The following is a 25,197-nucleotide window of genomic DNA, read 5'->3' as shown; positions in this document are numbered from 1 at the left end:
TTTCCTTGGTAACCAGCATCCATATTCCTTTGTTCTTTTGGTAAAGTCACGTAAATAAAAAATAAAATGAATAAAATTTATTTTAAAAAATATAAAAAACACTAATGTAGACTATCCTGGTTCTTAATCGGAGTGAGTGTACTGGCAATCTATAATGTAGACTGTAGCCTGGTTATTCCGTTTGTTTAAGAACCAGGCTACAGTCGACATTAATTAGTTTTCTTTTGCTTTTATTTTTCTTTTATTTGTAATCACTTTATTATTATTATTTTTCTATCTACGTGACTTTACCGAAAGAACCAAAGAATACGAATTCCTGTAGTCACGAAAGTTTTCAGTCCAAAATTGCACCAGCATCCACTTCTCCGCCCCCCCCCCCGGCTCAGATCTGGTTGCCACGGCAACCGTTGGTAGGGGGCGGGGACTGTTACCAAGGGGATGGACCCCGGGGCTCCCGTGGTTTTTACGTTCCCCGTGGCAACCGCCACCCGAACCGGATCCTTACGGAGAACCGGTTCTGCGTTGCCTCGCCCCGGATCCGGTTCCCAAAGCCCGACCTCACTTCATCGGCGGCGAGAGGCGCGATCAGCCGCGTATCCGAAAACAACAACAGCAGCCACAACAACAACAACAACAGCTCAACAACAGCAGCGGTGCATCTCCAAGTGAACCCCCACCCCGAGCCTGACACCTGCTGGTACGCGGCGCGAGAGAGTCCCGAGGCTGAGGCGGCGGCGGCAGCGTTGGGGAACCAAGAAGATGGCGGCGCGGTGGGGCTGGCATTGTGTGGCCCTGCTTTGGGTTGGTTGCGATTGGGTTGGTTGCGATTGTAACAACTTTGTGTTATCGATAGGGGGGTGGTTGCGATGTTGGGGGGGGGGGGTAGCTGTTCCCTGTCTGCTTTGTTGTGGCTGCGGCCTGGGCTGCTTCAGCCCGAGCTGCGCATTCCCGGGTGACGTCACTTGGCAGGAGGCCTTGGACCCCACGGGGCCCCCCCGGGGTGGTCGGCATGGGTCGTAATTGACCTCGTCGACGTGCTCGTTCACATCAACGAGGTGGACGACGCGGCCAGAAGGTGACCTCGCTGCTGCTGTCGTCGGCGTGAGAAGTCGACGGCTCTCGTGTAAACGCTGCCACCATTTAGGCGCACAACAGAGAAGCACGTCGTGTCCCATTAACCACCTCCTCGTGATTTTACGACGGCACTCGTCAATCTCAGGCGACACGACGAACGCTCTCACGCGTTTATCCTGTCTCCCGTGTCTGAGATATAGAAGTCGGGAAGGTTGTGGCTGGCGCCTGTTCCCCTCCTTCAGTAGCAACAATGTTGCGAGATACATGTGTAATGTACTGCTGTTTATAAGTGCCTCATGGGTGTCAAGCTTTTCTCCTTGGTTTTATTCCTGCAGGAGGTCCCTGTTACTGTTTGTTTAATGTTGAGGTCTGTGCACACAGTCAATTGGAGCCGGATGATGATAATGATGATGTCACCCGGCTATACGGTGCCGCCCTTTACGAATGAAAAATACTTCTAATTGTTAAATGAACACTACGCTGCGGACGCAGTGCCAGATGTGGTCATTATTTTCAGAGTATAATTGTAAGCTGTAATGGAAACGAGTCAGGATTACAAGAGGTGGCTTGGATCCTTATATACTTTGCAAAAAGTCGTCCTGAACAAAGTACGATGATGTAACATTATCATGGTGACATCATCACTTACATTTTTACGTAAAAACTACCAGTAATTCATCTTGGTAAGTTACTGCTTTTGTACAAGTTAAATGCCACCCATAGATTATTACATATAATGGTATTTGCTTCAACACTACTTGTGCTTCAGTGTTGAAACAATTTAGGTCGTTTAATTTTCCAATGTGTCGTGAGCAGATTAACGCTACTGATTAAGTAATGTTTAACAGTGTGGCTTGAGACAGTACCCTCCTGTACAGCATTATCGAATTCGTTTTTGCTTCTCCTGGGGTTTTACATGTGCTTACTTTTAAATAATTAGTTTTGGTTCCTGTTTTCTAGTCCTTGAAATGTACTTCCTATTGCTGTGATGGAAAAAAGTTATGTTGATGAGAAGTTGTATCTCTGGTACACTGGTTTAAGATGACAGTCGATTCTTATTACTTATGTTTGCTTTGTCCGTGTGCAGTATTGAATCAACCCCTTCCCATACCATCTCTGCCACCGAGGCCTCGGCTAAATCTGGGCGCACCCTCCCTGCAGTGCCACACAGCAGCAGCAACACCATGGCAAACCGTGGGTCGGCCAGCCGGCCCAATTGCCAGTCGGCCACCAACAAGATGTGCCAGTTCAAGCTGGTGCTGCTAGGCGAGTCTGCCGTGGGGAAGTCCAGCCTGGTGTTGCGCTTTGTCAAGGGACAGTTCCACGAGTTCCAGGAGAGCACCATCGGTGGTGAGACATGCGGGCACCACATTTCTGTTCACTGGGTGAGGGTTATTATTGTATAACGCTTGCCTGCCGTTCACATCTAATAATGTGCTCAGCTGGCACTTGGATGACCTAAAGAAACATAATTTTATTCTAAATACAGATATGTGTATCTGGTTTATTGGTCAATATAATTTTCCAAAATAAAAATTCCATCACTATAATGAAAAAATTATCAAAATGGGACCTTTCTGCCAGTATGTGCTCAGCTGGCACTTGGATGACCTAAAGAAACATAATTTTATTCTAAATACAGATATGTGTATCTGGTTTATTGGTCAAAATAATTTTCCAAAATAAAAATTCCATCACTATAATGAAATAATTATCAAAATGGGACCTTTCTGCCAGTATCAAAGTATGAAAAAATAAGACCGAATAGCAACCTTTTGCAAGGAATCAAGTCTGCATTAACCACACGGACTTGTGGTGAACATGCAAACAAACATGCTCTGATAATATTATTTGCAATGTATTTGAAATTGATTGGCCTACACCAGATATAGCCTTCTTTAGGGCCTAGTCTCACCAGTGTCAGACCAGAGAACGCCAAGAGACTGTACTTTAGTGTTGTACAGGGGTGTTCTTACCTGTAATTTCGTTAGTATTAGCTGGGACGGCTATCTTTTTTTAATGAGGTGAGGGTGACACCTGCTGGCCTGGGAAGGGATTCACGGGTACAGAAGTAACAACCAATCGGGGAAGGAGGTGTATCTGGGGTAAAGGTAACAGGTGGGGTTAGCCGAGATACTCTGGGAACCTGCTCGAAGGTTCCACGAGAGGGTGGGGCCTAGCCATGCCTGGGTGCATATAAGGGGGAGCGGACCCGGAGTTTGGGGCTCGTGTGTGGGGTCCTGGGTCCTGGCTGTGTCGCTGTTCACCGACATCTCTCTCCGTCATCCGGCCACATGGAAGATCTGCCTGGTTTCCATCGCCGTCATCGTCGCGCCGCCAGACAGCGGCGTGGCCGAGTAAGGGCGAGGGTACCACGCCGAGTGATCGGCTGTGTGTAGCCAGTAGAGACGTTAATATCGAGTGTTGTACTCAGTGTGAGGAAGAATAATAAGTGTTGGCCTGTGTTGTGCTCAGTGTGAGTAATAAAATAAGTACCCTCTACACGACGTGTTGCGAAAGTCGCGCAATACACATGTTAAGGTGTGCATTAATTTGCCTCAGGCTATTTGTGGTTTGATTTAGTGTCCCTGGCTTACAATTCAGTCTTCAGTTGTAATGTGGAAAATTCTGTGATGATAAATTAATGCAAGGCACAGGTACAATACCTTTTATTTTTATCATGACCAAATATATGTCACCAATTTAAATGTATTAAATAATTGTTGAATTTAACAGTAATTAACCTATCAATTGACCTCAAAGCCACATGTCACTGAGGCATAAATTGTTACAATTTTATAAATATGATATGTCTGTTTTATTGTCATCTTCAGTACTTTCCCTTTAATTTCCTGTATCTATCACCTCCGATTAGCATGTTTGGCTACATTCGGTGTGAAAGAAGTTCTACATACATACAGTACATACATTGATTGCTATACCCTCTTGTGGTGCGTGTGTAGTGGGTCAGAAACCAGAGAAGACACCAGTTGAGGCAACACGATATTTATTTAACACTACTTCTTACAGGGTCCCTAACACAAAGGGGTAGTGGCCCCTTTCACCCGATACCTGGGGAGGTATAGCCTCTGGACTACACGGGCCCTAATACTGGGACCACGCTAATTCCCAGTCCTACGGCTAGGGACCCTAGGGGAGGCTATGCTGACCTGACCGTGCCAGGCTATGCTGACCTGACCGTGCCAGGGTCTTCGGGTCCTGACCACTGGCCTCACTCAGCTCCGACCCTTAGAAAGACGGCGGAGCTTGGGGTCCAGGGTCCTATCCTCAGCCCAGCTCTTCAGCTTGGAAGTGACTGACTCGATCGTTCAGAGGTCCGACTTATATACAGGTCCGGGGCTTGCTCCGCCCCGGCCACGCCTTCCTTCCAGAACCTTCCACCAGGTCCTGGAAGGGTGACATCATCCCCCAGTCCCCTCTCCCGGGGTTTGGGGATTGTGTCCCAGGATCCGTTATCCCAGGGATCACCGTTGGCCAGAGGTCGCAACCGGGTACCCGATACCCGTACCCTACCCGCTACCCGTACCCGACCGGGTACGGGTACCCGTTTGCGACCCTGGTGCTGCCGGGTACGGGTAGACCGTGAGTCACTGATGAGTAACTGTTTGTCACTCATTTCCCAACGTCTTGTCTCTTCTCACAATTCAAGTTCCTAGAATCAACCCACCCGCGCCTGCAACATGACTTCATCCCAGAGGTCGCAATCAGGTACCCGATACCCGTACCCTACCCGGCCGGGTACGGGTACGGCCGGGTACGGGTACCCGTTTGCGACCCTGGTGCGGCCGGGTATGGGTATGGGTAAGGAATCAAAACCCGTTTGCGACCTCTGCCGTTGGCCCCTTTTGTCATAGTCCTTTAACATTGGCGTAGTCACTCTTCCGCCCCCTGTTGCCCCAATAGTGATGCTACCCGCTGACAATATGGGGAGTGCGGAATAACACCTCTACACGTGCACCAATGTAAACCATTTAATTGACAAACCTGTACTTTTTCAACAGCAAAGGTGGTGTTTGAAATGATTGCGAAATATGAGGTTTTGTGCATTTTCTACTTTTTAGCATTTTCTTAATGCATTTCCACGTTTGTGATGCATATATAGTGATTAAAACTATTCTATAGCCACATTGATATGTTTCTTTCCAATAAAAAAAATTCCAAAAGCACTCCAGGATTCCAAGCTGAAAAGTACACAAAGAAGAGTTAAGTGGTCTTGGACAGGACACACCTCTAGGGTTAGAGGTAGGGTTGTAATGATGGCAGGTGGGAACACACCCGGGTAGGTGGCACCGGGCAGATGGAGCAATTAAATTGCTTGTGTCTTAGAACAACATTATGTTGTTGTATCACAAGACTGAGATAGCAATTGCCTGCGGAGTCCATCCAAAGTACATAGACCTCATCTGATGATAATGATTATGTAAGGTTTCCATAAATATTTACAAACATTATAATTAATATTTACAAAAAAATATGTTTTAAGTGATTGTAATATTTACACTGGTGATGCTTGAGCTTTGTTTTGGTTTTGCATGATGGCCATAAAATGTTTAGCTGCTGGTAAGACTCTATTCTCTCTTTGACCGCAGCGGCATTCCTGACGCAGACTGTGTCCCTCGATGATACGACTGTGAAGTTTGAGATCTGGGACACGGCCGGGCAGGAGCGCTACCACAGCCTGGCGCCCATGTACTACCGTGGGGCACAGGCCGCCATCGTTGTCTACGACATCACCAACCAGGTCCCACGTACACTCAATTGCTGCTTCTGCTGTATGCACATCAGGAATTCACCTCTCCCCCCCACGTACACTCAATTGCTGCTTCTGCTGTATGCACATCAGGAATTCACCTCTCCCCCAGTTTTATTCCAGTTGTACATTACCTTTTTTATCCGCTTGAGAGAGCACTACATATTCTCATGTGCCCTTCTACAGAGATACCTACATTGATTTCCATCAAACCATTTGTCTTCATTTTCAAAGCTCAAATTTTACCACGTTTAGTGGAAAAAGATAAACAAATTAAAAGACGGGTTTTTTTGTGCAATTATTGTGACCCGGTAGAAACCATACTAGATTTGAGAACCCATTTTAATCGTACGTGGCTACCCAGATTCGGACTTAGAATCTCGGTCGTGCCAACTCAAAGCTTCAACCGCTGAGGAACCTAATTACCACTAGCCCTGCTATAAATGTAGTTCTCATGGTAAAAAAAAAATAGGTACTGGACTCAAAATGTGCACTTAAACTGATCTTTCTCGTTAGGAAATACCCTTAAATGCTAAACTATCCACTTGATACTCTTTGGGTCTTTCGGTAAAGTTACGTAGATAGAAAAATTAAAATAAATAATAATAAAATCACGACGTTTCGATCGCAATACCAGCAATCGTCTTCAGGTGAAAAATACAGCAGGCAGACATATCGCGAGAGAGCTACTGCACGCGAACACAAGGCAGATCTGAAACACGGTAGAATCAATACCTCTGCCTTAGCTGCCCATTGTTATAACGCTGTAGGCTCGCATGATATTGTTTTTTTCCGAGACCAAGGTACTCTGCAAACCTTCGGGCTACTATCAAAGGTTTGTTCATGAATCCATCCAGACATATAAACATAGACATAACTTCAACCAAGAAGATGGATACAAATTGAACAATAAGGGTGTTATTAACCAGGGTAATGCCTTAACTGGTTGCGGTTGTTACCATTGTACCTGCCGTTTACTAGTACATTTTTATTCCCCCCCCCCCGTGTCCCACACTCAGCTTCCCGCTTCCAGCCCCGTCCACTTCCCCCCCCAGCCTCACATCCTCTTCCCCTAGCGCTCAAGTAGCCCCCTCCTCCCCCCCCTCTCTCTCTCCCCCCTTGCCTCCCCCCTTTCTTACCTATATAACCTCTTGCCACAGCAGCTCTCTCGCCTACTTCAACATTTTCTTGCTGTGGTTCCACCTGATGAAGATTGCTTGTGTTCCCATCGAAACGTCGTGATTTATTTTATTTCTACCTACGTGACTTTACCGAAAGAACCAAAGAGTAGAGCTTTTGCAGTCAAAGGTTATATAGGTTTAAGATGGGTATAACCCAAGGGTAAGTGGGCAGGGCTAGAGATGGAATTTGCAAGGAAATGTAAGATCGCAGAGCTAGGTATACCTCGGCCGTTGTGTTGCTAGAGATTAGCATGTCAATCTGTTAATGTAACCACACGGTTACGGTGCTGAAGAAGCCATTGTATTGCTCGAGATTAGAGATTAGCATGTCAATGTGAGACGGCTCCCGCAGCAGCGGCTGTGTTAATGAGACACATTCAGCCTATTATACAACGAGCGCCACCGCCACATCGAGGAAAAAGGAGCAGAAGCTTTGTTAGTGAGACATGTAGCCTATTAATGTAAAGACATTTGACAAGGTAATGTAACTCAGACTCGGAAATAACTGCTAACATAAGCAGGTAGGATGGAAGCATCACAGCCATTTATGACTTTACCTAGTTAAGGAAGGACGTTACTTAATTTTTGCTTTCTCAACAAAGTTCTTATCAAGCCGCTGTCCCAATGACTATGGATTTGTAGGACTCATTCGCCAGAGCCAAGACCTGGGTAAAGGAGCTGCAGCGACAGGCGAACCCCACCATTGTGATCGCTCTTTCAGGAAACAAAGCTGACCTTGCCAGCCAAAGGATGGTGGAGTTTGAGGTGAAGTGATGCATCTGACACAAGCAGGACACCACATGTTGTAAATGTACCTTACATATATTTAAATCAAAGAAGTTAACAAAACACGTCTCCACTTGCGGCACTGCAGTAAGAAGTAATGGTGCTAAACAATTCACCAATATGGAGTGAAGAACCTCAGTAGATGTGGGTCTGGGGAGGTGAGGGCTGCAATGGAAAAGCTTGGACTTGATGCCACTGGTTCAGTTACATTTGTGGCATTTCATCAGAAATACTTTAACTATTTTGTATGAATGGATGTTCATTTCTGTTTGCAGGAGGCCCAGGGCTATGCAGAGGAAAATGGACTGTTGTTCATGGAGACATCAGCCAAGACGGCCATGAATGTGAATGAAGTGTTCCTTGCTATCGGTGAGCACCACCACCCCTCCCGTTTGTTCATATGAATAATTTGCTGCTCTCTCACCATTTTAATTATTTCTTTACCAATTTTGAATCATAAATCCATGTAGACTAAATGTTCTGGTTTGTATCTTGGTTGTATCAAAGTTTCAAATATCTCGTAGTCTTCCCCATTTTAAAAAATGCTTGCCACAACCTATACTGTTTGTTTCTATCTAGAATTATCTCCTGTCACTAATAATCTAATTGCCTTGTAAAATGTTTCTTCTGGTTGCTGTTTTCCCCTTTTCATGCATTTTAGCCAAGAAGCTTCCAAAGAATGAGCAGCAGAATCCAGCCGGCAGGAACACTATATCTATCGAACCCACACCTCAAACAAGCAGTAGCTGCTGCAATTAACTGATGGGTCTCTCCTGGATTTGTATTTGCTGTACATTTATGGCTGGCTGTTCCTTCGGTTGTAAACACTTCCTTAACATTTTGCACACACTGTTTTTCGCAAGCCCCTCTCCAGTGTGGTAACGTTTGTTTTCTGTTGTATTCTTTCTGTGGAGTATAATTAGGAACGCGTGACAGAAAATGTAGTGTTATATTCAAAACGGTTTTAGGCCGGCCTGGCTCTTAATGAAACTCCTGTTTAAATATGGCACTTAGTTCACATTAGAATCATCGCCGGCCTTCTTGGGTTTAAAGCATTGAAAGTTATGGTATTCATCAACTTGACAATAATATCTTTTCTTGGTCCATAAATATTGTCAAGTGTTTTTATTATTGACAGCAGTGAAGATGTAATTGGCTTTATGATGTTTTTGTGTGCTGATGGTGTATGTCCAACATAGGGAAATATCTGCATACTTTGTTAAAGGCCAAATGCAGCATGATCTGTAGCTGCAAAATATTCAAATGTTAATTTTAACAACAGTTTTAATTTGCCCAAATAGACCTATATGTGTATGCTGCTAATTAGCATAGTTTAAAAGGCACTAAGAACCTTACTATGAAACATTTTCACCACATTACATGGATCGAGAAGTGCTTGGTGTTAAATAGCTTTTTTCTGTTATAACATTACTGTATAATCTGTATTATCACTCGTCTTGCTAACTTTCTTGCATTGTGATATACACATTGCTTTAGCTGTCAGTGCTAACCTTGTATACTCCTCCATTGGCGTTGATAAACGAAACTGCATGCCAGGTTTGACATCGGATCACACCTGTTTATGTGATGCTTTAACATAGGCTAGCCCATTGGTACCCATGCCAGCCCACTCATTCTAACCCTGCTAAGAATGCATGTGCACACTAACCATTATTAACCATTTATATTTTTGCTACGTATTTCTTTTAAGCAGATTAAGCACATAAAATATTGAACAGGGCTGTTGTCATTGACAGATGTATTTTCTTTTGTTTTTGGTATAACATTTAATGGTGAGGTTTTTTTCCCTTATTTTCTGTTTGCATTCATAAGTCTCTTTTTCTCGTGGAAGTCTTGGGTAATGTGTAAATAGGATAGTATGACATGGTTGTGTGATTAAGGCCTGCAGGGTAATGTGCACACCTGTGCTTGTGGTGAAGAACAGGACCCAAATGTTGAGAAATTTGTGATGCTTTTGATAAGGCAATATACACTTGGGGGTAAAAACAGATCAGCTGCCGCGTTTATTAGACATGTGTACATTTTTCAATTTATGGAAATGACGATGTGCTGTTAACATTTTGCGCTTTTGACACTTTGTGTTGAGAAATGTTACTTGGCTCAAATTATGTACATCATTAAAAAGACAACTGACATTCTTTGGAATCCCATACTGCAAGGTTGTCATTTGTTAATTTTAATCAACACAGTGTTGCCTCTTCTTATTGTTCCCAGATAGGCTGTAGAGCTGAGAGTGTTTTTTAGCATTCATGTTTTTCTCCTGCTTTACTGAATACATAGGCTTTAGTTTACTACAGTTGGGTTGAGGTTTTATGAAAATGTGTTCACCGAGGATATTTTGATGTGTTCAGTGAACTAATTGTGGCATCTCGCATATATGCATGAGCTCTTATGTCCAAAATTTGTATTGAAATCCCTGTGATTGGAAATTGGTGCATTATTGTAAATGACATATAGCATTTAAAATGTTTTATCCCTATTCAAACTATGATTCTGCATAATATCTTAGTTGCCTTTGGGATCTAACCTTGCACATTACATGCTGTTTATCCAGGGTTTGAAGAATCCCGGTCCTGAATGAGTGTGCAGAGAATTGTATTCAGTGGATAACTGATTAAGTGATCTGAGAAAATGCTTATTTAATACTTGTGGGTATTTTTTCTTTGCGAAAGTTGTAATCTGCTACAAGCCTGGATTCGGTAGATGTCTAGGGTTGATTGCTATCCGAGAAGGTTTATGTATCCAGGTCACCTCGCATCTGGCAGGACACCTTAAATGTGATCAATTAATTGTGATCATTAAGAGCTGGTTACAACTGAACAAAAAATTAAGGAATAAAGCAATGTTTTGTATGTTTTAAAGATACCGTTTGCAGGGCAGCTTTGGCTTAATTTGAGATACTGTTTTGCAGATCTTGCAGCATTCTTAAAAATCAGCTGCAAACCCTTGAAATCAACAGCATATGCAGCCATGATTATGACATTTCACAAACCCAGCAGCAACATCTTCCGAGTGCAATAACATTTTTCCCAGTAGGGGGAGTTTGTCGTGTACGTAAAGCATATTTGCGTCCTTGTTTTCATTTGATTACAAAATAACCAACACTTGTGCATTTTCGTATATGGAGGAACTTTGGTAAGGATGGTGGTTTCCAAACGCTTCCAAAAAAGTGCTGTATTGCCAATTAAATTTCCACATGTGTTGGTGTGCAGTACTACTAAACGATCATTTAGATGTTAAAGCAGAGCTGATTAATAATTGCTGCAGATCACAACTTAATGGGGTATAGTAAGGGGATATTCGGTGATTTCATTGTCATACTTTTCACTTCTGCCTTGTCAAATTCGGTTACTGTATTATACGAAAAAATAGTAATAAAGATTACTGAATATATCGATTTTGATTGCATTTACTACAACACATATATGTACATGTGTAGTGGGTTCCACCGAGACTGGAGACGTTATCTTTAGAGGCAAGACGGTTTATTTATAACTATAATAGAACTCCCCTTAACTCCCACTATATCTAGAGGTACAGCCTCCGGGCTAGCGTGCCCTCACATTTAGTAACCCTGGCTCTCAGCCCTCCGGCTAACTGTGCCCTAGGGGAGGATAACTGACCCGACCCAGCCAAGGTACGGGTCCTGACCACTGGTCCGAGCTCGGCCTGGCCCTGACAAGGACGTCGGGTCCCAGGGTCCTAGCTAGGCTGGTCTTCTCTCTTCGTCTTCGGAACACTGCCCCGAGCTTGTCCCAGAGGTGCCCCTTTTATACTCCTCTCGTGGGCTCCCTGCCCCCGGTACCGCCCCTTCTCTGGAACCTTCCAGGGGGCTCTGGAAGAACCCCCCAACCCCTCACCTGGGGTCTGGGGTGGGGAAAACCCGGCCCCTCAATGGTCCGGCTCTCTCTGACTTTCCCCAGCTCAGGGTGGCACCCCCTATGGGCCTGTGTCCGCAACTGCAGGTAAGTATATATATATACAAACCATATACGATGTGCATTTCCGACGGTATACATGAAGGGAAAGCTACAAAAGTCAATATCTTTTATGTAGATTTGCTTGTGTCATTTGTGCATTGTTAATGTCAATTCTGTCTCAAGTTCGACATGGTTGATTCTTAGAGGAGCCTTCAATCGTGGATCGATCATGTCTTGTAGTAATGATTGTTCATATAGGCTGAGACTAACATGTTGGCTGTGTACATAGAAAACTATAGTTAAACTAATACAAACATCTTGCCTTCCAAATTTCAGGGCATTTTCCTATTCGCAGCAACCATGCATTTAGATGGTTGAGTGCAAATATTACAACCATCACGGGAGCACCAAAATCAATGCGAACACCGTGGCTTACATATCTCATAGGCTACGGTTTATCCAGGAAAGCTTAACCAAACACTCAATTTCAACCTTGCATGTAACATTTGCCCATATATATGTTTGAGCATTAAATGCATGCATCGCGGTGGAGGGGATGTCCCAGCCACCCTCACACACTCGCACCACACAGACACAATCTCCGCACTCAACATCGCACGCACGGGAATACACGAGACGGGGGGTCAAGGGACTAAAGAGCACTGACGTCACATGCACGTGGCGTGCTAGACACGTGGATTCGGAAGGAGGGCGGAGATGGAGGGTTTAAAGGGGCTGTGAAACGCGCGTTCGGGGTTGGTTGTGAGGAACGAGTGTGGCTGTGGTTTGGTGGTAATTATTCACGTCCCTTTCTCAATTTAGTGTTGATCGAAGGCCTCAGCCGTGTTGGTCATGGGATTTGATGTCACCACTTTGGTCAGCACAGGTTGAAGGAAGTGGTGGGATGCATGACTGATGAATATCGCACAATGTTAACCACGTCCAAGTGTACAAAGGAGAATGTGATGCATGCTTGGATTTACGCTGAGAAAAGGGGAACACTAATCTGGAACAAACACAAGTGTGAGGCATCCACAGTAACAAGAAAATGATTTGGGCTTTGGCCGGACATATCTCTAGACGGGATAATGGTCGCTGGCCGAGACTGATAACGGAATGGCAGCCAAATGTGTGAACGTAATGAGGACGACCACCTCGGCAGTAGGGGCGATGGGATCAGTTCATGTGTAGGAGCGAGATGGACGGTAGCGGCACTGAACGAAGAGGGATGGGCGGTGGGGAGGGGGGGCATCTTCCAGCAGTGGATCGACAATGGATAGACATAATTATTCACGTCCAGGAATCCAACAACTCAATGCCGGGTTTCACATCGCAGTATGCTAACCACTTCGCCACCACTCCCACCCATGCACATTTGTGTTGTCCGGTAACTTTGTTGTGGAGAATAAATAAAAAAACACCGAGATGCACGTGAAGCGAGTCTTTTTTTGTCGGCCGTGTTTACCGCAAGATCGGTGGTTTCACAGAGGGTTTGTGTGGTGGGGGGGGAGATCAGATTTGGTGGCCAGGTGAGACGTGCGCTGCTCGGTTGGTTGCGGGTGGCTGGGAGGAGGTGCCGGGTGGAGCTGTCACCGCCACCGGGGCAGAGGGGAGAGAGGGCGGTCACTGCGTGGGATCTGCCAGGTGTCACGCAGCGACGCTTACCGATGGAGAACTAACACGCGGCGGTGAGTCTTCTGGTCAAGCTTGTAGTCGATTTGGGAGGTCGTCTCTTTTTTAAAATCTCGCGTCGAACAATTTTACAACGAATACAATTGAATGTCTTTGTTCAGATCAAACTTGTTTTAACTGCGCGTGTATGTCGTATAGTCGTAGACCAGGTGGCGGTCGTGACGAGTGAAGCGATGTGTGTCAAAGCAGGACTTGTTTTTGTGCTTGTTTCAGACGCTCGTGTTGACTTTTGTTTTCTAAACGCCTCCAGGCCACTGGCTCTGGCCGCGCGGCTGAGTTGTAACCCACACTGTACCCTACAGGAATGTGAACGCAGGCAGATTGTAGGTGTCACGGGTGTGTGTGATTATAATGCTGCCCTCCGAAATGGAAACAACATCTCCATTGCGCCTGGCGTGGTGGTGTTATCATACGACACACCTGTCAACCCCTTGTCAGTGCTCTATCTTATTACAGACCAATTCAGACCTTATTGGTCACCTCGTGCCCATATAAGTCTCTACGTTCGTCCTACAAAGTCCCATCTCAAGGGAGAAACGCAAACAAATGGACGCGCATTTTTGTTAACCGTATTGAAACGGCTGTACGCCGTATGGACCTGCCGATTAAATTTCCATCTACAGGAATACAGGGTAACCACTAACCCGTATGAGTTGACACGGTATGATACGGGGCTGTTGAAGTCTTCTCATTGTAAAACAATTTAGTGACAATCCTGATTTGAAGCTTTCGTGACTGCAGGAATCCATACTCTTTGGTTCTTTCGGTAAAGTCACGTAGGTAGAAAATTAAATAGATCACGACGTTTTGGGCGCAACACAAGCGTCCATCATCAGGTGGGAAAGCATGGTCTGCTGCTGAGGCAGACTGTTTTATTTTATACCTACGTGACTTTACCAATTTAATGACGACGTCGTCCTTGCTATAGCACTTGCGGATGTTAACATTCAAAGGGAACTGATGCGATGCTCTATGCCACATGACTAGGGTAGTTGTGTTACTTTGTTCTTAACTGAAGAACCCAGTTTCCCATTAAAGGTCACGTTCTTAAAAAAAAAATTACCTGTCCATTATAAGGTATTGGTTTGCAGAGAGATTTTGTAACGGTGTATATATTTGCGTAAGCGAAAAATACAGTTCCCAAATACTGCATGCGAATACAATGATTCGTGTGTTTACTTATAAATTAAATACTTATTTAAACGTGCTTTTGAGTGTAGTAAGGAATTGGGGCACACGACCTCTATGTTTATGTTCGTGACTGTTGGTTCATACTTTATAATTCGAGTTGGCGTGTGGTGCCGGAGCTGGCATGGAAGCATGCTGAATTCCCCCACATGTTCATCATAAGCGATTTACCGTCATGCAAATTACATATACCGAGCATCGTGGGTCATAAATGTGGGAAGCTGCTTTTAAGCTGCCTGAACATTGAACTTGCTTTACCTGTCATTAAACTACAGTACTGGAGTCCTCCCACCTCACCCTTTGTAATTAACGTACGGTGTTCACAGACTTTCTGACATTCCGTCATTAGATTCGACCACCTACCATCATCATCACCGCGCTCCGGTGACGAGATGTTAACTACCTCGCCTGGTATACAGGAGATCGGGGGTTCAATCCCGACTGACGCCTGCTGTATATTTGAAGGTTGCATGTCTCTCTCTCGCCGTAGTCGCGTGGATTTTCCTCCAGGTTTTTCCCTCAACATTTCAAAACATGCGTTTAGAGTATTTGATTGCCGTAAATGTCCACGTGATAGGCCACTTTGTTGAGCTATCGTTTGTGGCCAGGCCACTTCTGGACTAGAGCTATATAGCTAAGTGGGCCTTACCTGGTGAAATAAGACAAATGGGTAACCACCGACACGACACTAACCGGTTGATTTCGGCTGCTGCCGGAGGGACGTGGTGGGCAACAGAGGACAGTGCATCAACATCCAATGTTTTGCTGTAGGGGTCAACTTTTACACTCCCCATCTTCAAACCCACACTGACCAACTTGGTGAAGTATGGTCATATTACCCACCACGACGCATGACCCACACGGTGTGTGGATTGGCATAAGGCTGTTACGTGTACATTGCCAGCTTAATAATTGACATTAAGCGACGCATCGTTCCACCCACGTAATGTTTGCTGTGTTGCCTATTGAATGGTAGCCTGTCTCAATTTGGCTCTCACCTGGTTATGACGAATGTATGTACAGTATGTTAAACTTCTTTCGCACCGTACGTAGCCAACCGTGCCAATCGGAGGTGCGCGCCAATCAATACAATGACTTGTCTGACTGGAGGGATGTGAAGCCTAATGTAAGTTTTCTACAAAAAAGTGGATTCTCACGTGGAAATGTGTAGCAGCCAAATACTGATGACATGAGTGAATGCCTCCTGAAGGTCAGCACGCAGACGGGAGAAGGGACAACGAAGAGGAGGGAGGGCGAGGAGGGGAGCGATGGAGCACGCCAAGCTCGTGCTGCTGGGAGAGCAGAACGTGGGGAAGACCAGCCTGCTGCACCGTCTCGCCACCAACACCTTCCAGCCCTTCGAGGAGCCCACTGTGGGAGGCAAGCACATGTCAAATGTGGGCCTCAGGATAGAAGTCCCTCGTTGTCGTCATCGGCTATTACCTATCCATTGATGGATAACTATTTTTTATTTCACCAGGTAAGGCCCACTGAGCTTTGTAGTTATTTTTCAGAAGCGACCTGGCCACAAATGCTAGCTCAACGAAGTGGCTTAACACGTAGACATTTCATAGCAGTCAAATGCTCTGAACGCATGTTTCTAAAAATGCGAGGTCCCGGAAAAAGAAATCCACACGACCACAGGGAGAACATGCAAACTCAAAATATACAGGCGTCAGGGTCGGGATCAAACCCACCACCTCCTGCACATCAGGCGAGGGAGTTAATATCTCGCCACTGTGGCGCCCCTAAAGGCCTCCCTGTGCCGTCACCATCTCTCACAGTCTCGCGATGCGACGATTCATCTAGTTCCTGCACACGATGTGACGTCGTCCCTCCATCTTCGCAATGGACGTCGTCTCGGATGCGTTCCCTAAATGGCTGCAAATGCCATTTTTATCGACCACCGGTCATCATCCCCTGTCAAAGCTCAACTACGTGTCTTAACAGTTGATACAATGCATCTACCTTGCATGTGTTCTCTGATCCACGTGTCCCTCTTTCCATCTGCCAGTTTTACTGTTCCATTGTCTTGGTCAATTTCGACGTGGTTGATCCATGTCATATTAACGGTAGTACAGCAAGGCCAGTGGCTGTACAAATATTTATCCTACTCCGTTTTTAAACCACCATTTTACATAACGACTTATTTTTTTTTCAAAAAGAACTGTAGCTCATGTAAGGAGAAAATTGTTATTTAGCTGTTGATTTAAAATTCTGCGTAGACATGATAGTTCATTGCCCAATATATGAGAAGGTTGGCAAAGCAAACCAGACTAACAGGTAATGATTGTATACACGATACAATACATTACCATCCCGTTCATCATTGTTCTGCATTGTTCACTTTATATGTCATTGTGACCCCATTGGAACCTCCTTTGCCAATAGCAAAATATGATAATTGGTCTTTTACCCTTTTATCTGCCAACAAAACTGACACCATTTAAGGAATAAAATTGAGTCACGTAGTATGACGTGTGCAGATGGTTGCTACCTTTTCTGATTTTCCCAGGACATCCTATCTTAAGATTCCTGATTTTTGTCAGTTGTAGTTCTCCCCTATTACGGTGAGATATTCTTCCTCCCATGATGTGTCCCGTTTTCTGTCCCTTAGAGGTGGCGACCCTACCTGTGCATGCTCTACTCCGACCTCTAACTTCTGCGAGATCAAGGGACAAACATTGTGAAGCTCGCAAAAGACCACACGATGTAGAGACGGCTTATTGTCAACTAATCACTGACGCCCTCATGATCTCAACAACTAAGGGACTGATAGTGATGATGATCATAGCCCAGTCGGAGCAGAATTGCCCCTTGCTGCAGAGATTTGTGGTTTGTGCCCAGCAGCCACCCATGTTAATATTGTTGGCGTATTAACAGCAACATTATGCACCGTTCACTTCACGGTGGACTTAAACAATCCCATTACGTTAAATAATTAAAATGTATGCCATGTGTGCCTCCAACATGGTATAACATTTTCCGAATGTTTTACATTACTGTACTTTCAAATGGCGTAATTTGGATAACACACAGCACACATCACCTCCTACCAGCACTCCAATGCCCACTTTCTGTCCGGTGCTACATTCAACTTCTGCCTCAATGCATGGGACAGCTGTCGCTAGGGGTCCCCTGCCGCAGGACAACTTGAGATGTACCGCGTGGGAGGTGCTGTATCAACATTCAGCGATGATGATCGATGATTATAATGATAAACTTCTGTCTGTTGATCGGTCTAGCGGCCTACACAAGTCATGTGGTGCACTTGGACGACACGGCGGTGAAGTTTGAGATATGGGACACTGCCGGGCAGGAGCGCTACCACAGCCTGGCGCCCATGTACTACCGCGGGGCACAGGCTGCCATTGTCGTCTACGACATCACCAGGAAGGTGAGCAAGAACTGCTGCTGCTGATTGGCTGGAGGAAGGCGAGGTGGCTGGGTGGCTCAGGAGTTAGAGCTCTGAGAAAACTATCAGCTTCGCTGTCACGTGACAAACATTACTGTCCCTGGAAGAGAGTTGGAAAGGGCTTCCCCCCCCCCACCCGCCAACTGTGTGAACCAGAGGTCAGAATCAGAATCTTCATTTTTCCTGGAGAAATCCGAAAAGCTAATGAAGCTCTTTTTCACAGATGTCCAATAGGGGCATGGGGTCAGAAAGTTACAACAACAAAAACGAGCGGAGTCCAAAGTGTAGGAAAGGAAAGCAAAGCACCAAACATAATTACATAAGATAGATAAAGTATACAAGTTCACAATGCATAAGTACTGTACACCAATTCCTAAGCTTGGGCAAGTAGCAAAACAACAGCAAGTACAGTCCCAGACCACACCCAAGACAACAGAGTCCCTCAATAAAATTGCACATCAACATTCAAAATTGAAATCGAATGGATCTCAGATGTCTGCTTCCGTCGACTATTCTCTTCACACAGATAAGTTGTACTGCCCTGTGAGGGATGGAGATAAATGCTTCATCTCATGGCATGATGCCCTATAGAAAAATGAGGGTAAAGTTAGGGTAAAATTACGTAGAAAATGAAGTGACGATGGGATGCCCCCGTGAGGATAGATTTCCAAGAGAGTTTCGTTGACAAGGAGCCACTTCTGGTTGCTTGACGGTGGATCAAACCCGACCAGTGTGGTGCACGTGTGAACAAGTTTAAGGTCAATAAGTTGTCAGGACGAGTGCCGTTGAGTGCCACCACACCTATTTATCGCTGCCTTCCGTTATATAATCCCATCGTTTTTGAATTCATGACATTTCACCTCCACTGCCTCAATTATTTCCAAGTGCAACAGCTAATGCGTTGCTCATAAGGCACACCTTTCCTTCTTTGTTAAAAAGAGCAGAAGTTTAAATAGCTACAGGTGTTGTTCTTTAAGTGGAGGGTTTAAGCGCCCTTTTTATCCCTAGTTGGCATGTGTTTGGGTATTATTGTTAAGATCCAAGCAAGATATTCTTGTGAGGTGTGCCCAATCTGCTGAGCAATGCCATGGTCGTATTTGTAAGAATACGATACTTTGTACCAGTGTCATAACGATGTTGATCAAATTGACAATTTTTCAAAAGCTGTATAATACGTTAACTCATTTCAAATGAGTTGCTGGTAACCTAATGGAACTGTTCTATATGAGATGACAATGATGACGATGATTATAATAATTATGATGGGTGTCTGTTTTTTTTGCAGTGTTATTAGAACCCTTAACTTGCAGCTGCTTGTCAATGCAATGCATTTCCACACCATGTCAGGAGTGAAGGTTATTTGAACCATACTTCACCATGCTGGCGAGTGTGGGTTGCTAAAGGGGTTCAGAGGCAAAATGAGTTCAGATAAAAACAAAAATTGTCCCAGGCATTTGTAAACACACCGGCCCAAATTCGGGCTATGGGCAATCTTTATTTATTTATTTATAGGCTGTGCGACAATGTGCATAGGAGCTAGATTTGTGATGTGACATATTCATTTTATTTCGCGGTGCGATCTCATTGGCCCATTTTGGCTGGGTCCACAAAACAAATGGGACCCCTTGAGGAAGAATCTTTGGGGCTGCCGAATATGGGACTTAATGCACACTGCGAGCAATACATAAGCAATGAAGTGTACACATTAGAGGTTATAAAATATTTTAACAAAAACAATATATTATGCATTTCTTTTACTCTGAGCATATTTGCAATTTCCCCAACACAGACCAGCCCACCGGCCCTTGGAATGGACCGGCTCACTGGGCATTTGCCCGGACTGGCCATAGGGCAGTCTGGGTCTGCCTACTGATGTTAGTCGTTAGCCAGAAATCGACAAAACGCCGGTGAAATCTGCCAACCACTCTGCCGCCGCTCCACCGTTTATCTGGGTATGCAGGATACGTTTGTAAGAGCTCAGGAGTGGGTGAAAGAGCTGCAGAGGAGGGGACCTCCACGCATTGTGATTGCGCTCGCTGGTAACAAGGCAGACCTGGAAGCTAAGAGGGACCTGGAAACCGAGGTGAGATGACAGCGGCTTCAGCACGGTGCGGTAGCCTGCGGACTTGTCGATGGATATTGAACTCAGAAAGGTTGCAAAACAAGGAAGACAAACCATGCATGAACATGGATTATATAAAGCTTTTGAAAATGTGTTTGTCCCTGGAAATATTTTAGTAGCAGTACGGAATCTGATGGGTAGCTATCAGGGCAAAGTTTATTTTCATATTTGTGCCTCCATGTTTTGACACCCCTTCTATTGATTTGGCCGGGTTTCATACATATTGACAGAGCTAATGTATTAATACTTTCAACCTTAGTTGGAAAGCATTTATAACAACCTGACTTTACTGGGAGTGGATGGCCGTGATGGTGCACGTAATGCTTGTGGTTGTGTGTTTGTACGAGAGAGAAGCAGTGATTAGCGCTCTGTACAACAAACCGGAAACCCCATGTTCGATTTCTGCACACGACCAATAACAGTGTTAAATACAGTATTGTAACTTGGCCTGGGCCTCCCCTATGTCGACTCAGACTTAAATGAATACCTGGTGCAATCTGTAAAGATCTGTACTGGAGAGAAAGAGGCGGCCAGGCATGGTGTTGGCCACCCGCCCACTAATATTGGGCGCCATGGTGGCGAGATGTTAACTCCCTCGCCTGGTATGAAGAGGGTCGTGGGTTCAATCCCGACCCTGACGCCTGTATATTTGGAGTCTGTATGTTCTCCTCGTGTGCATTTTTGTCTGGGTCCTTCGGCTTTTGCCTCCACATTTAGAAACATTTGTTTAGAGTATTTGGCTGCTATAATTTTTCACATGATAAGCACTTCGTTGAACTATCATTTGTGGCCAGGTCGCTTCTCGAAAAGTTTAGTTTAAAATATTTATTTTGCTCTAGTTCTGCCTCCTTCTTCTAAAGGATTGCAAATCATGTCATTTGAAAAGGAAAAATGTGTTTGCCACACATCCCCCAAATTATTAATGGACGTAAAAAAGAGGACATTTGCTGTCAGATATCCTCGTCAATTATAATAAATGTAATATTATACTTTCATAACCACACCTGGCACAGCTCTTAACACATTCCTGCGGAGGAAGCTGGTAGGAACGTTGGGTTGCTCGGTCAATGGCCAGGGTCAACGGCGGCGTGGTGTATTCCGCAAATATGGCCGACTGTGAGGGCGGGCACAAGCTGGCGTGAGTAGGTTAAACGTCGATAAGGGCACCACGGGGTGACCAGCCCCTCCCCACCCCTCCCACCCGCACCCAGCCCCACTCTCCCCACCCAGCCCCTCCCCACCCTCCCCACCCAGCCCCTCCCCACCCTCCCCTCTCCACCCAGCCCCACCCCTCCCATGTTTGGATGCACGACGGACGGACAGAATAATCCCCTGTGGGTTGGTGTAACCAGGAGGTTCCTACAAGTAATACACTGTTTTAATCAAGCCCATGCACAGTGGCGTAGCGTTGTTAGCATCGGCTGTGGGGCAAGGAACGACATGGGGCCCCTTGTCCAATACCCCCCCACTTCTTCGTAGCCTGACGCCTGGGCCCCTCTGGCTCGTGAGTCATGGTGCATTTGCACCGCCTGAACACTCAATTTCCCTCGATTGCTTCGGTACTGCACAAGTGTCTCCACACGTCGTCCTCCTCTCCAGCATTGTGTGTGTCCCCATGAATCGAAAATAAATGTGAACAAGATTAAAACTCCAGGGTGGAACGGTAGCAGAGTGGTGAGGCTACATAAATTTGATTCCCAGCCACCACTGACGTCAGTGGCGAATGATGTCTAAACCAGTCCTGGGCCCCTCTTTCATCTACCCACATTTACCAGCGTGGTAAATTATGGTCACACAACCCCCATGACTCATGACGCAGGGAGACTTTCATCCAGCAGTGACTTGACAAAGGAATGTAAGTTATTATTATGATATATATATGCGTGAGGGTGGTACACACTGTATGACCTATTACATGAGCACGTTCTTGGACTTGACATCCTCCATTGCAATATGACACGCACATTTACAGGTGCAGCCCTTTGTCAGTTGACTGCCGACACGGCATTTGACTGCCGGCACAAGGCAATAAGGAGGCTTTCCAGCAGTGGATGGACAAAGGGCTGTGTACATTAAACCTCAAAGTGACCAGACGTCCCGCACCAAATTGTACCCAATGGTTCTGCGTGCGTGCGCAATGCAGGCTGGCAAGCAGTACGCAGAGGACCTGGGACTCCTCTTCATGGAGACTTCGGCCCTCACTGCCATGAACGTGCAGGATGTTTTCCAAGCCCTGGGTCAGTGCTGCCACTGCCTATTCATCATCATCATCATCTGCAGCAGCAATAGCAGCGTCCGTGATTTATCCACTGCTGCATTAATTATTCCCCAATACATCACTTTATCTTACGTTCTTGCGATGTAACAATCCATCTAGTGCCTGCACATGAGCTGATTTAATCGGCCCATCACCGAAATAGATTCCTCTCGTTCCCTCTTTCGGCTGCTACTCTGTTGTTAGTCTCGACCACCAGCCATCATCTCCTCTGATGACACGTCCTGCCCAAGCCCACTTACTTTTCTTAAGAGTTAATATTATATCTTGACTTAAAGCTTTCGTGACTGCAGGAATTCATATTCTTTGGGTCTTTCAGTAAAGCCACGTAGATAGAAAAAAAAATAACAATATCACGACGTTTCGATCGCAACACAAGCAATCGTCACCAGGTGCTTGTGTTGCGACCGAAACGTGACCCAAAGAATATAGTTAGTATTATGTCATTAACTTGCATAACCCATGTGTCCCGCCCAATGTTTATCAGCATAATTACAATAATCTCTCATGTTTCTTTGACTTAAAAAAAAAAGTTGTGTTCCTCTTTCTTTGTTAGTGTCCTTGTTTCTGGTCCACATGTAAATAGCAGAGTATCATGTAAACGGATTATGAACGTCTTCTTTTGTCACACTGTAATGCATACCTCGGACAGCTATTGACGAAGAGATAAACTGTATGAAGAAAGCAGGGTAGTTATTAACCCATTTCACACGTCATTCTCTACACCGGTTGATTTCCCTTGTGTTTTATTTCTGTTGCTTCTATATATATTCGAATTGTGCTAACAGATTAACGTCAACAAGATGAATTTCCCATTCAGAACTCTCTGGTGCTTCCATATATGGAAACTCTAAATTACGTGAACCGGTCCTGCCCCCCACTCCACCCCTCGCCCCCCCCTCCCTCACTTCCCCCCCCCCGCCCCACCCTTTCACCAACCCACACTGACAAGCATGGGTGAGGACACTTAAACTGTCCCCACGACCAACGTAGCATGGGGGGGTGGGGCTTATCCAGCAGTGGACTGACAATGGGTTGTACATTCTATCTCTTGCGCAAAGGCGATATGTTCATGAGCTTTAATGCTAATGTCAAGGTCTGCTAGCCACGACTTCTGGAGAGAGTTCGTGCAGGGTTTGGGGCTGTGCATGACCTGACGACATTATACAATTATATGGGCGCGTAGGTTTGCAGCACCCCCTGCATGAAAACGACGGAAAGTGCAGCGTTCATCACAGATAGATAAAGTTGTGTGCGCTTATATAAGAGTATGATATTGTAATTTGAAGAGCAAGCCCTGTTTTACATTAATAATAACTAAATAAAAATATTGAACTCATTGTGATGCTACCACGGCTTAATGGTCAGCATGCTAGACATGCAATCCGCATGTTGCCTTATCCATTCAAAGATTGAGAAAGTTTCATAAATTCCCCTGCCTCTGCCCATCCAGGAGTATGCAGGGGTAGACCACCCCCAGGGGCGGCTGTTGATCTGGGCAATAGATGACTTTAGCACCTTAGCTTGAAAAAGGACATGGAGTCGAACGTTTAACGGGGGTTTTCATAACCAATACAAGATCCATGCGTGTTTGCCAGTATAGGGCATAAGTCTGCCAGTAGGGGGCAGTTATTGATTTGTAGAGGCTTTTCTACGAGTAATGACAAGAGCAAAGAATTGGAGGGTTGCACCTTTAGCTTTTTATATTATTCATCTCATAACTACAATTTGGATTTTTTTTAAACTTATTTTTTATTTATTCTTTATTGTAATAATTATTTTACTTCAAGCATGTTAGTCCATGAGCCCAGCCCAGATATTTAACTTGTGGGGTACCTCCCGAACTGGCTTCATTTTAGCGGTCCCAATGTCTTTATGTGGCCAATAAAAGTGCATTGAAATAAGTGGGTTATCAACGAATTCGCTCACATTTGCCATCTAATTAATTATGTCCCGCTAATATTGTGCTAAAAGATGATACCAAAGTCTTCTCTGGCCCATGGACTATGTAATGTAAAACAAAGTGACATAGGTATGTGCAGAGGGTGATCCAGATATTTTGTGACCCCCCAATTAATTGACCCTAACATTATTTTCCTTGGCATATTCATTTATGTTTTGAATAAACCGTACTTAAATTTTTTTCAGAAGTTTTAGAGAATTAATTAAGGGTCACAAGACATCTGCACCACCCTGTACATTTGATGGTGTTTTCTTCCTCTCGCACCCACAGCCAGCAAACTGCCCAGGCGCTCTCAAGAAGACTCGCAGAGACTCCAGTCGAACAACGCTATCCGTTTAGAGCAAACGGTGGAATCGGCAGCCGAACCAGAGAGTAGTTCTTGCTGTTGACCCTAATTCACGTAGAGAGCATCAAACAACACAAACGTGCACATTTTTTTAAAACAAATTTAGGTATGGCCAACATTACAATTGACGGACTGTGGATTTTCTAAATCAACATTACATTTTAAAAAATGTTTTGATAAATATTGCTTTCAAAACAATTTTAGGAGAGCATCTGCAATGCAACGCGTATGAATCTGTAAACTTTTTGTGAGCGACGTTGTACAGTGTGTATGTGGCTTACGTGTGCGGGTATCAATTGTTGCGTTGACTGACCGTGGCGAGTAAAAAAAATAATAAATTGCATGAAACATTAAAAGGACTGTGCTCTCGCTGTTGTGTAACCGTCGGTCTTGCCCACGTCAAGCCGTCTCGCGTGGGTGTGCCTGTGATGCGCAATGTGCAT

The 25,197-nt window shown here is 45.0% G+C and overlaps 2 protein-coding genes across 4 annotated transcripts; both read left to right on the top strand.

Annotated features, from left to right (window-relative positions):
* Positions 1-519: 519 nt before the first annotated feature.
* On the top strand, positions 520-9,983 carry LOC144933339 (ras-related protein Rab-5A-like). 3 transcript variants are annotated; one of them, XM_078858040.1, is made up of 6 exons: positions 520-697; positions 2,236-2,424; positions 5,685-5,836; positions 7,669-7,791; positions 8,088-8,181; positions 8,474-9,983. In XM_078858040.1, exons 2-6 carry the CDS (start codon positions 2,259-2,261, stop codon positions 8,569-8,571), a joined length of 633 nt encoding a protein of 210 aa, XP_078714166.1. In that variant the 5' UTR covers positions 520-697; positions 2,236-2,258; the 3' UTR covers positions 8,572-9,983. The 3 variants fall into 3 exon arrangements, with proteins under 3 accessions (XP_078714166.1, XP_078714159.1, XP_078714152.1); XM_078858033.1 differs by having other exon boundaries at positions 520-801; positions 2,162-2,424; XM_078858026.1 differs by having other exon boundaries at positions 521-697; positions 2,162-2,424.
* Positions 9,984-13,303: 3,320 nt separating this feature from the next.
* LOC144933364 (ras-related protein Rab-5C-like) lies at positions 13,304-25,070 on the top strand. The gene is made up of 6 exons (XM_078858051.1): positions 13,304-13,441; positions 15,844-16,013; positions 17,879-18,030; positions 20,009-20,131; positions 22,314-22,407; positions 24,679-25,070. The coding sequence occupies exons 2-6, from the start codon at positions 15,902-15,904 to the stop codon at positions 24,795-24,797; spliced, it is 600 nt and encodes a 199-aa protein (XP_078714177.1). The 5' UTR covers positions 13,304-13,441; positions 15,844-15,901; the 3' UTR covers positions 24,798-25,070.
* The last annotated feature ends 127 nt before the right edge of the window (positions 25,071-25,197 follow it).

This window comes from Lampetra fluviatilis, chromosome 1 (genome assembly GCF_964198595.1).
Source record: "Lampetra fluviatilis chromosome 1, kcLamFluv1.1, whole genome shotgun sequence".
Taxonomy (NCBI): Eukaryota; Metazoa; Chordata; class Hyperoartia; order Petromyzontiformes; family Petromyzontidae; genus Lampetra; species Lampetra fluviatilis.
This window is presented reverse-complemented; position numbering and strand designations above follow the sequence as displayed.